Genomic DNA, 15,419 nt, shown 5'->3' with positions numbered 1-15,419 from the left:
GGTGATACATATTTGCATCAATTTGCTTGTAATTTTTTTTTCTTTAGTACTTCATACAAGCAATAGGTTCACTTGTTTGAGAAGTGCAAGTACGTCTATCTATCTAAAAGTCTCCAACAACTTGAACGCCGTGGTCACACAGGTTAATCGCATACTGTAGCTGGTTCTCATCGTCTCTTATCAATTTCACTGCTTCCTTCATCTGCTTGGGTGCTTCCTTCACATTCTTCGATTATTTATGTGTTCTTTTGCTATGTATTTGAATTTGAAACATTGCATTTGTTTGAAACAAACTGAACTATTGCTTTCAAAGAAATCAAAATTTGCTTCCCTAAAACAAAATGTGGCATTACGAAAAGTTCAAACACCACTGAACTGATGGTCACCGTGCTTCCTTGCGATGGTAGTGGTACTTCCATTTGATAGCGGACGTGCATCCTTTGCGATGCTAGTCGTTCTTCCTTCTAAAATTGTGCAGGTTGGTTGTGCTTCCCTTCCTTCCAAAGCTGGGCGTGCTTTCTATCAAAGCTGGTTCTGTTTCCTTCCCAAAGCTTCGCGACTGTACATACTCTCAACAAAATTCATCGATGCAAGCATCGCATCCAAAGTAGCTCAAATAAAAACAAGTGATTAAAATGTGTTCAAAATAATGAAGCGATTAGAAATAAGTCACAGATGAGATGAATCAAACCCGAATTCGGGTGCGTACATACCAGAGGATGAGCGTGAGATCTACGCACACCTTCTTTGCCAAAACGAAATGGTTCAACAACACTGTGGGAGGGATGGTGATGGGGCATGGTCGGGCGGGGGACGAGGCTGCGATGGGGATTGCGCGGTCGGTGGTGACAGGATGGTTTGACGGAGCAGACGGAAAGGAACACGACACCGACGTCGTGGAGTAGTTGTAGCCGCCGCAGAGCTGTTGGTGCGGACCATGGTGCGCCGGAGATTGTCAACATGGTGAGCGAGCTTGGCGTGCTTCGGGATGAGGGTAATACGTGCAATTAATTAATGCGAAACGTGCTGGGTGGGTGGATCGGCCAGGCGAGATTTACTCGCGTAGACGTGGTGCGGTGGTTGGTGCCGAGCAGCAGGCGAGATTTTCTCGGAGTGGATTAATACGTGCAATTAATTGATGGGGGTAAGGAATCGCTACGTTGTCGGATTAAAACATAATAAATGTCGTATGACTCGTCTGATGTAAATTTTCTGCCAGGCTACTGATAAGCAGCATTTCCCAAAATTTTATAGGTCGGTCCCTTGTAGTAGAACGTGTTGGATTATAACATGCGCTGCTGCTACTTAGCAGTAGCGCTGACTCAGGCGAGCGCTACTGCTACGCACTGGAATTTCTAAAAAGCGTTACTGCTAAACAGGACCCAACGAATCCACTGACGATAGAAGTAGTAGCAGCGCGCGTTTGAAAAAAGCACTACTGCTATATGTAGAATAGCAGTAGCGTTCTTGGGGAATCAGCATTACTGGTACGCGTGCTCCTGTGTCGCCTCCCAAATCCCCTAATTCTCCCTCCACTCCTTTTCCTCTCGCCCCTCTCCCCTGCGCGCTCTTGTGTCGCTGCCGCCGCCCACCGGAGCCCTCACTGTTCGTCCCTGTGCGCGCCTTCGACCGCCCTGACGGGGATATAGCCCTAGGGTAGGATCATAGGTCTGACCTATACGTCCTACCCAAGGGCACCTCATTATTAGTTTAAGGACTACAAGGGAAATTGTGACTGGATCATGACAACATCTAATCCATTCGGTACGGATCCACTCGGATAAGTACATTCCATCCACTCGGACAACGGTAAACCACTCGGCCATATGTCTCACTCATATATGCGAAGACCAACAAGGCAGTCGAAGCATCATACTCATAGATGAGGTTTTGTAGTGGGCTGTCATCATGGCACTAATGCTCCATCTTGTAACATAGGAGGTGAGGGGGTGACACACTTTATATAAGCCACCCCACCACATAGCTCAGGGAATAGTAACTTCTTCTCCCCATGCGGGCTCATTCTTTCCCTAGAGCTCTGGCTCTCTCTCTATACCATGTAACTCATGTCCATGACAAATAAAATAAAGCCTCTTCAGAGCACGAGACGTAGTGCTGTTATCTCCACCGTGAGATGCCCGAACTCGCTAAAATCACTGTGTCACCCATTAGCATCTCGATAGATCATGCTCCTTATCCTACCCCTTTTTTATTGTCGGAATCGTTACCACGACAGTTGACGTCCACCGTGCGGCATGGCGTCTATCAAACCGTCATGCAAATGGTTTTTTCTCCAAATGTTCGGATGCGATCAACTACCATCCCTAGGAAAATTGGCTGCTGGAGTTCCGACCGATGTACCATTCATACAAGCAAAAAGGTCACGGGAAGTATTCATTTGATCTAGATTATTTATCTATACCTACTAATAAAAGAAATATGTATTCTTAGTCTGTCTTGTTATTTTATAAAAAAAAAACCCTGATGTTTTTAACATTAAACCCGCAGTATATATTAAATGTTTTTTAAAATACTCATATCTTCTAAATCATAACTCCAAATTTAACATATTATATGTGAAATTTGATTAAAAAAATATACTAAATTTGAATATGATATTATTTTACATGTTAAACATTTAATAAAAAAAATTATCTATGGGGCAACTTAATAAATAATACGTTATTCGTCTTTGTTTCATAGCGGTACTAATCCCGATTGGGGATGAACACGTCAACAAAATCTGAATTGGAGATGAAATTGAAGGTCATTTGTCCGTTTCTTTATATGTATTAAATCTACATGCAAGTCGTGTTAAAATAGAAGACCTGTGGAATCTTGAAATGAACTTTTGTAGGGTAAGACTATATCTATTTGTGTCGGAACTACGAAGACTCAGATTATAAACCATTTTTTATAAATTAAAGCGTATGATTTTTTTTCTTCCGTTGCGACGCACGGGCCTTTTTGCTAGCATGAACTAATTATCTAACAATGGATCTATCTTTCCCCTGTAGGATCGAACATCAACCATGCGTGATCAGTCGAGAAGGTGAAAAGGACATCTCGCGGATCGATGGTTTTGCTCTGAGACACGAAGCGATGCCATCCGCATGTCGTCATCTCCGGCCTCGCCCCCATTCACGAACGTCGACGCCGTCCGTCCGTCCTCTCTAACTCCATCTACGATGCGGGCGTTGCGCTTCCACTCGCCGATAACGACGCCGTCCGCCGTTGTCGTCTCCAGCCTCGATGCCGTCATCGAACCCTACACACACGACTCCGACGGTTGCAGACTGACTTGGAACGCCATGGTCGGGTTCATCATGCCCGCCGGCGTCGTTGTGTCCATCGGCACGCTGCTCCGCGACGAGCGTGCCTTTGGCGACCGCGACATCGGCCTGATCCACATCACGCTAGTTGTTGCCGGATGCCCCCGATGGTCGCGTCCCGGGCAATTTCGACGCCTTTCGGGGCTGCAAGATCGAGTCCAGCAAACCCCACGGCGCAGCAGTAAACTGCATGCAGTGAAACGGCCGTGGGAAGAGGAAACTTCCGTACGCATGAACGGCTTTGACTCTTGCTTAACTAGTAACAGTACACGTGCAACGCACGTGTAATCGAATGAATTTTTTCAGTCATCAGGTTGACAACCGGTTAATATAGAATGAAAACAATGGATATTAGAACCATATTGTATGACACATGCATTAGCTCATTCTTGGTTGAAGTAATCATCTTCCTTTGAGCAAATACACAAGCAATATCTCAACATATAACACATTCATACTTATACATTATTAACATTACACACTTAAAAACAACATAACATATAAAACTTACATCTACACTCTTCTAGCAGGCATCCTTAGTGAATGAATAAACATTTGACCGCATAGCATTTTCATTACCAGAATATGGCGGCTCACCAATCTGATTGATAGACATCTTATCGATTGAACAATTCCACCTTCTATCCCGGTAAAAAAATTAGCTTGAGAGGGAAATAAAATCCCAATTTCTGAAACTCTAGCAAGGCTCATATCCCTTTATAAGTTTAGGTTGTTTGAGAAAGAGGCTGATCAAGCAAAGAATGTTCTGTGAATTTTCTTGGGCATATTCAGTAAGTATGCTACTACATTGGTTATGCTTCTAGACATTAAAAAGTTGGTACTCCCTCCGTCCGGAAATACTTGTCCTAAAAATGTATAAAATGGATGTATCTATAACATTTTATACATTTTTAGGACAAGTATTTCCGGACGGAGGGAGTATTTAACTTTAAATTAAAGCCCTATCTGAGATACAGAACAAATGATGACAACACATAAAGTAATAAACAAAGTCACCATGCTGCTTCCAGTGTATGGATGTATGCATGATAAAGTACAAACCAAATGTTGGCAGTATGAGTTAAGAATACAAAGGTGCAAATTGAGAAACAAATAATCGGAATGTAATAGCTAATTGTTGCAGAGGTGGTGAATACAAGTGCTTAACATGTCATGGATACTATGAAAAATTGCAGAGATGTACAACATACCTTAGCATCCATGGACTGATCCAGTAAAATTGTTTGGTGATTTGATGTCCCGATGAACTACTAGAGGAACAGCGTGCTCTAAAGTTAAGCCAGATGAAGTAATCTCTTCATATTGTATCATGGATCATGCTTCAAATCATGAGTTACAACAGCTTACCCCATCATGTAGATATTCCAACCCCCTAGCAACATCTGGAGCTATATTTACCCTCAATTCCCACCTCAGTGGTGCACTATTTTCACCTGAATACACAGAATGTGTTGGAAATATGCACTAGAGGCAATAATAAAATGGTTATTATCATATTTCGTTGTTCATGATAATAGTCTATTGTTCATGCTATAATTGTATTAACAGGAAACAGTAATACATGTGTGAATAAATAGATCACAATGTGTCCGTAGCAAGCCTCTAGTTGGCTAGCTCGTTAGTCAATAGATGATCATGGTTTCCTGATCATGGGCATTAGATGTCATTGATAACGGGATCACATCATTAGGAGAACGATGTGATGGACAAGACCCAATCCTAAGCATAGCACTAGATCGTATTATTCGTATGCTAAAGCTTTTCTAATGTCAAGTGTCTTTTCCTTCGATCGTGAGATTGTGCAACTCCCGGATACCGTAGGAGTGCTTTGGGTGTATCAAACATCACAACGTAACTGGGTGACTATAAAGGTGCACTACGGGTATCTCTGAAAGTGTCTGTTGGGTTGGTACGAATCGAGATCGGGATTTGTCACTCCGTGTGACGGAGAGGTATCTCTGGGCCCACTCGGTAGAACATCATCATGAGCTCAATGTGACTAAGGAGTTAGTCACACGATGACGTGCTACAGAACGAGTAAAGAGACTTACCGGTAACGAGATTGAACAAGGTATAGGTATATCGACGATCGAATCTCGGGCAAGTTCTATACCGACAGACAAAGGGAATTGTATACGGGATTGATTGAATCCATGACATCGTGGTTCATCCGATGAGATAATCATGGAGCAAGTGGGAGCCACCATGGGTATCCGGACCCCGCTGATGGTTATTGGCCGGAGAGGTGTCTCGGTCATGTCTGCCTGTCTCCCGAACCCGTAGGGTCTACACACTTAAGGTTCGATGACGCTAGGGTTATAAGGAATTGTTATACGAGGTTACCAAAAGTTGTTCGGAGTCCCGGATGAGATCCCGGATGTCACGAGGAGCTCCGGAATGGTCCGGAGGTAAAGATTGATATATAGGACGGATGGTTCCGGACACCGGAAGTGTTTCGGGCATCACCGGTAACGTACCGGGACCACCGAGACCACCGGCGGTGGCCCCGGCGGTCCAACGAAGGGGGACAACGACCCCGGGAGGTAAGATGGGCCAAGTGGGGAAGGGAACCAGCCCCTAGGTGGGCTGGTGCGCCTCCTCACTCAGCCCAATGCGCACGGGAGAGGGAAGGGGGCAAACCCTAAGCCATGTGGGCCTAAGGCCCACCAGGGGTGCGCACCACCCCTCCTGGCCGCCACCTCCTGGCGCAGATGGGGCTGCCGCACCACTTGGGGTGGGAACCCTAAGGGCTGCGCCCCCCCTCCCTCTTCCCCTATATATAGTTGAGGTTTCGGGGCTATTTCGCACACGGTTTTCTCTCTCTCGGCGCAGCCCTGCCCTTGCTCCTCCTCCTCTCTGCCGGTGCTTGGCGAAGCCCTGCCGGGAGACCTCGTCTCTCCATCGACACCACACCGTCGTGCTGCTGGAGTTCTTCCCCAACCTCTCCCTCCTCCTTGTTGTATCAAGGTGCGGGAGTCGTCACCGGGCTGCACGTGTGTTGAACGCGGAGGTGCCGTAGTTCGGCACTAGATCGGAATCACACCGCGATCTGAATCGCCGCGAGTACGACTCCATCAACCGCGTTCTAGCAACGCTTCCGCTTAGCAATCTTCAAAGGTATGAAAATGCTCTTACCCCTCTCTCGTTGCTGGTCTCTCCATAGGAAGATCTGAATATGGCGTAGGAAAATTTTGACTTTATGCTACGTTACCCAACAGTGGCATCCGAGCGAGGTTTTCTATGCGTAGATTCTATGCACGAGTAGAACAAAAAAGTTGTGGGCGATGATTTGTCAATTTGCTTGTCGCTACTCTACTTATTCTTTTCCGGCGGTATTGTGGGATGAAGCGACCCAGACCGACTTTACACGTATACTTACGTGAGACTGGTTCCACCGACGGACATGCACACCGTGCATAAAGGTGGCTAGCGGGTGTCTGTCTCTCCTACTCTAGTCGGATTGGATTTGATGAAAAGGGTCCTTATGAAGGGTAAATAGCTTTGGCATATCATCGTTGTGGCTGTCACGTAGGTAAGAAGGCGTTCTTGCTAGAAACCCAAATCAGCCACGTAAAACTTGCAACAATAATTAGAGGACGTCTAACTTGTTTTTGCAGGGTTTGACATGTGATGTGATATGGCCAAAGTTGTGATGTTGCATGTATGATGTATGAGATGATAATGTTATTGTAATAGGTTTCACGACTTGCATGTCGATGAGTATGACAACCCGCAGGAGCCGTAGGAGTTGTCTTAATTTATTGTATGAGATGCAACGCCATGTGCTTACTACTTCATTGCTAACGGTTAGCTATAGTAGTAGTGATAGTAGTAGTTGGCGTGACGACTTCACGGAGACACGATGATGGAGATCATGATGATGGAGATCATGGTGTCACGCCGGTGACGATGATGATCATGCGATGCCTGAAGATGGAGATCGAAAGGGCAAAGATGAGAATGGCCATATCATGTCACTATATGATTGCATTGTGATGTTTATCATGTTTTTCATCTTATTGCTTAGAACGACGGTAGCATAATAAGATGATCCCTCTTAAAATTTCGAGAATGTATTCCCCTAAGTGTGCACCGTTGCGAAGGATCGTTGTCTCGAAGCACCACGTGATGATCGGGTGTGATAGATTCTAACGTTCGCATACAACGGGTGTAAGCCAGATTTACACACGCGAAACACCTAGGTTGACTCGACGAGCTTAGCATGTACAGACATGACTTCGAATACAAGAGACCGAAAGGTCGAACATGAGTCGTATGGTTGAATACGATCAGCATGAAGTTGCTCACCATGGTGACTAGTCTGTCTCACGTGATGATCGGACACGGGTTAGTCAACATGGATCATGTATCACTTAGATGACTAGAGGGATGTCGATTTAAGTGGGAGTTCATACTTAATTTGATTAAATGAACTTAATTGTCATGAACTTAGTCTAAAAGTTGTCTTTATAAATATTGTAGATGGCCAACGTCAACCTCAATTTCAACGCATTCCTAGAGAAAAACAAGCTGAAAGATGATGGTAGCAACTATGCGGACTGGGTTCACAACTTGAACCTCATCCTTGAAGCAGCTAAAAAGGCTTATGTCCTTGATGCGCCGCTAGGTGACCCTCCCGCTCCCGCAGCAGCCCAGGACATTCTGAACGTCTGGCAAACGCGGAGTGATGACTACTCTCTAGTTAGGTGTGGCATGCTATACAGTTTAGAAACGGGGCTCCAAAGGCGTTTTGAGCAACACGGAGCATATGAGATGTTCCAAGAGCTGAAGCTAGTTTTTCAAGCTCATGCCCGTGTCGAGAGATATGAAGTCTCCGACAAGTTCTTTAGCTGTAAGATGGAGGAGAACAGTTCTGTCAGTGAGCACATACTCAAAATGTCTGGGTTACACGGTCGTCTGACTTCACTTGGAGTCGAACTTCCGGATGATGCTATAATTGACAGAATCCTCCAGTCTCTCTCACCAAGCTACAAACGCTTTGTGATTAACTACAACATGCAAGGGATGGAGAAGACCATTCCCGAGTTGTACTCGATGCTCAAGTCCGCAGAAGTAGAAATCAAGAAAGAGCATCAAGTGTTGATGGTCAACAAGACCACTAGTTTCAAGAAGGGCAAGGGTAAGAAGAACTTTAAGAAAGACGGCAAAGCCGTTGCCGCGCCCGGTAAGCCAGATGCCGGGAAGAAGAAAAAGAATGGACTCAAGCCTGAGACTGAGTGCTTCTATTGCAAGGGAAAGGGTCACTGGAAGCGGAACTGCCCCAAATACTTAGCGGACAAGAAGGCCGGCAACGTTAAAGGTATATGTGATATACATGTTATTGATGTGTACCTTACCAGCGCTCATAGTAGCTCTTGGGTATTTGATACCGGTGTTGTTGCTCACATTTGCAACTCAAAGCAAGAACTGCAGAATAAGCGGAGACTGGCCAAGGACGAGGTGACGATGCGCGTCGGGAATGGTTCCAAGGTCGATGTGATCGTCGTCGGCACGCTACCTCTACATCTACCGTTGGGATTAGTTTTAAACCTTAATAATTGTTATTTAGTACCAGCTTTGAGCATGAACATTGTATCAGGGTCTTTCTTAATGCGAGACGGCTACTCATTTAAGTCAGAGAATAATGGTTGTTCAATTTATATGAGTGATATGTTTTATGGTCATGCTCCGCTGGTGAATGGTTTATTCTTGATGAATCTCGATCGTGATGTTACGCTTATTCATAGTGTGAGTACCAAAATATGTAAAGTTGATAATGATAGTCCCACATACTTGTGGCACTGCCGCCTTGGTCATATCGGCGTTAAGCGCATGAAGAAGCTCCATACTGATGGACTATTAGAGTCTCTTGACTTTGAATCATTTGACACATGCGAACCGTGCCTCATGGGCAAGATGACTAAGAATCCATTCTCAGGAATAATGGAGAGAGCAACCGACTTATTGGAAATAGTACATACTGATGTGCGTGGTCCAATGAACGTTGAATCTCGCGGTGGCTATCATTATGTTCTCACTCTCACCGATGATTTGAGTAGGAATGGGTATATCTACTTGATGAAGCACAAATCTGAGACATTTGAAAAGTTCAAAGAATTTCAGAGTGAGGTCGAGAATCAACGTGACAGAAAGATTAAGTGTCTATGATCTGATCGTGGAGGAGAATATTTGAGTCACGAGTTTGGCACACACCTAAGGAAGTGTGGAATCGTTTCACAACTGACGCCGCCTGGCACATCGCAACGCAACGGAGTGTCTGAACGTCGTAATCGCACTTTATTAGATATGGTGCGATCTATGATGTCTCTTACCGACTTACCGCTATCATTTTGGGGATACGCATTAGAAACTGCAGCATTCACTTTAAATAGGGCACTGTCTAAATCCGTTGAGACGACACTGTATGAACTATGGTTTGGCAAGAAACCTAAGTTATCGTTTCTTAAAGTTTGGGGCTGCGATGCTTATGTGAAGAAACTTCAACCAGAAAAGCTCGAACCCAAAGCGGAGAAATGCGTATTCATAGGATACCCTAAGGAAACTATTGGGTATACCTTCTATCTTAGATCCGAAGGTAAAACCTTTGTTGCCAAGAACGGATCCTTTCTAGAGAAGGAGTTTCTCTCGAAAGAAGTAAGTGGGAGGAAGGTAGAACTTGATGAGGTAATTACACCCCCTCTCGAACAGGATAGTAGCGCAGCGCGGGAAGTTGTTCATGTGGCGCCTACACCAACTGAAGAGGAAGTTAATGATGATGATCATGAAGCTTCGGATCAAGTTACTACCAAACCACGAAGGTCCACAAGGGCACGCTCCACACCAGAGTGGTACAGCAACCCTGTGAATGAAATCATGTTGTTAGACAACGGTGAACCTTCAAACTATGACGAAGCGATGGCGGGCCCGGATTCCAACAAATGGCTTGAAGCTATGAAATCCGAGATAGGATCCATGTATGAGAATAAAGTATGGACTTTGGTGGACTTGCCCAATGACCAGCGAGCCATAGAAAATAAATGGATCTTCAAGAAGAAGACTGATGCAAACGGTAATGTAACCGTTTATAAAGCTCGACTTGTCGCTAAGGGTTTTCGACAAATTCAAGGAGTTGACTACGAAGAGAATTTCTCTCCCGTAGCGAAGCTAAAATCAGTCTGAATCATGTTAGCAATTGCCGCCTTTTATGATTATGAAATTTGGCAAATGGACGTCAAAACAACGTTCCTTAACGGGAACCTTAAGGAAGAGTTGTATATGATGCAACCAGAAGGTTTTGTCGACCCTAAGGGTGCTAACTAAGTGTGCAAGCTCCAGCGCTCCATCTATGGGCTAGTGCAAGCATCTCGGAGTTGGAACATTCGCTTTAATGAGGTGGTTAAAGCGTTTGGTTTCATACAGGTGTACGGAAAAGCCTGTCTGTACAAGAAAGTGAGTGTGAGCTCTATAGCTTTCCTCATACTGTATGTGGATGACATATTATTGATGGGGAACAATACAGAAATGTTGGAGAGCATAAAGGCCTATTTGAACAAGAGTTTTTCAATGAAGGACCTTGGAGAAGCTGCATACATATTAGGCATCAAGATCTATAGAGATAGATCAAGACGCCTCATAGGTCTTTCGCAAAGTACATACCTTGACAAGATATTGAAGAAGTTAAATATGGAAAACTCAAAGAAAGGGTTCTTGCCAGTTTTGCAAGGTATGAGATTGAGTAAGACTCAGTCGCCGACCACGGCAGCAGATAGAGAGAAGATGAGTTCAGTCCCCTACGCTTCAGCCGTGGGCTCTCTAATGTATGTCATGCTGTGTACCAGACCTGATATAAACCTTGCCATAAGTTTGGTAGGGAGGTACCAAAGTGATCCTGGTATGGAACACTGGACAGCGGTCAAGAATATCCTTAAGTACCTGAAAAGGACTAAGGAAATGTTTCTCGTTTATGGAGGTGACGAAAAGCTTGTCGTAAAGGGTTACGTCGACGCTAGCTTCGACACAGATCCGGATGACTCTAAGTCACAGACCGGATACGTATATGTGTTGAATGGTGGGGCAGTGAGCTGGTGCAGCAACAAGCATCTACATGTGAAGCGGAGTACATAGCTGCTTCAGAAGCGGCTCATGAAGGAATTTGGATGAAGGAGCTCATAACCGACCTTGGAGTGGTTCCAAGCGCGTCGGGTCCAATTACACTCTTCTGTGATAACACTGGGGCCATTGCCATAGCCAAGGAGCCCAGGTTTCACCGGAAGACGAAGCACATCAAACGCCGCTACAACTCCATCCAGGACCATGTCCAGAGTGGAGTGATAGATATTTGTAAAGTACACACGGATCTGAATGTTGCAGACCCGTTGACTAAACCTCTTTCACGAGCAAAACATGATCAACACCATAATTCTATGGGTGTTCAATACATCACAATGTAAATAGATTATTGACTCTAGTGCAAGTGGGAGACTATAGGAAATATGCCCTAGAGGCAATAATAAAATGGTTATTATCATATTTCCTTGTTCATGATAATAGTCTATTGTTCATGCTATAATTGTATTAACAAGAAACAGTAATACATGTTTGAATAAATAGATCACAATGTGTCCCTAGCAAGCCTCTAGTTGGCTAGCTCGTTAGTCAATAGATGATCATGGTTTCCTGATCATGGGCATTAGATGTCATTGATAACGGGATCACATCATTAGGAGAATGATGTGATGGACAAGACCCAATCCTAAGCATAGCACTAGATCGTATTGTTCGTATGCTAAAGCTTTTCTAATGTCAAGTGTCTTTTCATTCGACCGTGAGATTGTGCAACTCCCGGATACCGTAGGAGTACTTTGGGTTGATCAAACGTCACAACGTAACTGGGTGACTATAAAGGTACACTACGGGTATCTCTGAAAGTGTCTGTTGGGTTGGTACGAATCGAGATCGGGATTTGTCACTCCGTGTAACGGAGAGGTATCTCTGGGCCCACTCGGTAGAACATCATCATGAGCTCAATGTGACTAAGGAGTTAGTCACACGATGATGTGCTATGGAACGAGTAAAGAGACTTACCGGTAACGGGATTGAACAAGGTATAGGTATACCAACGATCGAATCTCTGGCAAGTTCTATACCAACAAACAAAGGGAATTGTATACGGGATTGATTGAATCCTTGACATCGTGGAGCAAGTGGGAGCCACCATGGGTATCCAGACCCCACTGATGGTTATTGGCCGGAGAGGTGTCTCGGTCATGTCTGCCTGTCTCCCGAACCCGTAGGGTCTACACACTTAAGGTTCGATGACGCTAGGGTTATAGGGAATTGTTATACGAGGTTACTGAAAGTTGTTCGGAGTCCCGGATGAGATCCCGGACGTCACGAGGAGCTTCGGAATGGTCCGGAGGTAAAGATTGATATATAGGACGGATGGTTTCGGACACCGGAAGTGTTTCGGGCATCACCGGTAACGTACCGGGACCACCGGGACCACCGGAGGTGGCCCCTGGGGTCCACCGGAGGGGGGCAACGACCCCGGGAGGTAAGATGGGCCAAGTGGGGAAGGGAACCAGCCCCTAGGTGGGCTGGTGCGCCTCCCCACTCAGCCCAATGCGCAGGGGAGAGGGAAGGGGGGCAAACCCTAAGTCAGGTGGGCCTAAGGCCCACCAGGGGTGCGCACCACCCCTCCTCCCCTCCTGGCCGCCACCTCCTGGCGCAGATGGGGCTGCCGCGCCCCTTGGGGTGGGAACCCTAAGGGTTGCGCCCCCTCCCTCTTCCCCTATATATAGTTGAGGTTTTGGGGCTGTTCCGCACACGGTTTTCTCTCTCTCTCGACGCAGCCCTGCCCTTCCTCCTCCTCCTCTCTGCCGGTGCTTGGCGAAGCCCTGCCGGGAGACCTCGTCTCTCCATCGACACCACGCCGTCGTGCTGCTGGAGTTCTTCCGCAACCTCTCCCTCCTCCTTGCTGGATCAAGGTGCGGGAGACGTCACCGGGCTGCACGTGTGTTGAACGCGGAGGTGCCGTAGTTCGGCACTAGATCGGAATCACACCGCGATCTGAATCACCGCGAGTACGACTCCATCAACCGTGTTCTAGCAACGCTTCCGCTTAGCGATCTTCAAAGCTATGAAGATGCTCTTACCCCTCTTTCGTTGCTGGTCTCTCCATAGGAAGATCTGAATATGGCGTAGGAAAATTTTGAATTTATGCTATGTTACCCAACAGAATGTCATTAGAAAAAAAACAGTATCTAAATGTAACATGTGATACTCTGGATGTAGATGTACACTCTTATAAAAGATAGATTGACAAGGCAAATCACTCCATTAAGCATAACTACAAAATTTGAATATTGTCTATTGACTTCATTCACATGGAAATCACTGGCCTTCTTTATCTGATAAAGTCAGCTAAAAAGGGTGGTGGTCATTTTACCAAGTGATCAATAACTATCAAGTTAAAAGGGAGAAAGCATTAAATATTGATGCATTGCGAGACTGTAAATACTACTCCCTCCGATCCATATCAATTGTCGCTGGTTTAGTACAACTTTAGTACTAAGTTGTACTAAACCAGTGATATTTAATTAGGATTGGAGGGAGCGTAAGTTTTTTTACTTCATGAATTTCATATCACCGTGTTTTTCCAAACCTTTTTGTAACATTTTAAAGTTTAAACAGAGTTATGGTACCAACAAAGCACGAATGTGCCCAAGTAATTACTGTAAGGAGTGTTATTACAAATATGCATTTCTAGATGGAGATAATAAATACCATATAAGTGTGATGCAAGGCTCCCATTAGGCATGTATGCATATAACAGAATGTGTTGCCCTTTTTCAGCATAGTAGCCAACCAAGTTCACCAGATTCCTGTGGTGCAATCGCCCAGGAAGTAAGCCCTGAAATTAGTTATCCATCAAATTACCAGGCATGCCCATTTCTAGTCATCTATAAAGATTAGCTTACCTCATTTTGGAACTCCTTTTCACCTTGCTTTGAATTGTTAGCAAGTACTTTAATAGCCAGTATCTCACCAGATGGCATGTTAGCTTTGTATACAGGACCAAAGGCTCCTTGGCCCAACAGTTTTGTGAAATTGCTGGAGCTTTCTGTAGTTCCTTAGACAAAAAGAAAGTTCAAAGATTAAATTAAATTAAAAGAAGACACGGTTTCGCGATCATAATTAAATCAGCATAGTTATGTAGAAGATACGGTTCTAGCGTGATACTTAAATTAGCAAAAACTGAGACAACTTACAGAAGTTATGTATAATAATAACTGATTTTCCCCATTATGATGGCTCCTTTACTTGCTAATATTTATGGCCCAGCATTTTATTGCAGCCTCCTTATATTTATAAACTACAATATCTCACTGGGTGGGTTTGTAACATGTTTCTTGTCCTGCACTCATGTTTCTTAACATGTTTCCTGTCCTGCACTCATGTTTCTTCTCTCTAAAAAAGATCAGGTACTATACACTGATACCTTGATTATTTAACCATGCTGAATCAGGTTGCATCAGTTTGGTAATGGAAGTAGTAGAGGCTACACACCCTTTAGGTAGCTCGATGGTACATATTGTTAAATAAGTAAGGCCTTTAGTAGCTTTCCTTTCCTTCTTTTCTTGAAAGATCGCTTTCCTTTCCTTTTGAACAACGGCATAAGTAGCATTCCTTCCAGGCTGTCAGTTCAACATATACTACTATACAATTTTTAGAGGGAACAAGCTCCAGCCCCAGCTCCATTGAATAACAACGAAAACAAATATGTCTGATACAACTTATTTGGGAAAGTAAAGCTTGCGGAGGAACAGAAAGGGGCTGCCTCAGCAGGGAAACATATACTATACACTGATACCTTGATTATTTATGGATGACAGATAACTATGATGAGGCGCGGCGCGGCATGCGCGGGGAGTAGGGGCGGTGCGGCGAGCGGAAGGAGGAGGCGCAGCGCGGCATGCGCGGGGAGTAGGCGCGGCGCGGCGAGCAGGGGGAGGAGGCGCGGCAAGCGCGGCGAGCGGGGGGAGACGCGGCGAGTGGGGCGAGCAG

General features: G+C 45.0%; 1 protein-coding gene across 1 annotated transcript; it reads right to left on the bottom strand.

Annotated features, from left to right (window-relative positions):
* Window positions 1–4,627: 4,627 nt before the first annotated feature.
* Window positions 4,628–15,329, bottom strand: LOC123408339 (calcium/calmodulin-regulated receptor-like kinase 1). The gene is made up of 4 exons (XM_045101461.1): window positions 15,278–15,329; window positions 14,333–14,484; window positions 14,139–14,265; window positions 4,628–4,786 (listed from the first exon to the last, which is right to left on the bottom strand). The coding sequence occupies exons 1-4, from the start codon at window positions 15,327–15,329 to the stop codon at window positions 4,680–4,682; spliced, it is 438 nt and encodes a 145-aa protein (XP_044957396.1). The 3' UTR covers window positions 4,628–4,679.
* Window positions 15,330–15,419: the final 90 nt, after the last annotated feature.

The sequence above is a fragment of the Hordeum vulgare genome, chromosome 7H (genome assembly GCF_904849725.1).
Source record: "Hordeum vulgare subsp. vulgare chromosome 7H, MorexV3_pseudomolecules_assembly, whole genome shotgun sequence".
Classification (NCBI taxonomy): domain Eukaryota; kingdom Viridiplantae; phylum Streptophyta; class Magnoliopsida; order Poales; family Poaceae; genus Hordeum; species Hordeum vulgare.
This window is presented reverse-complemented; position numbering and strand designations above follow the sequence as displayed.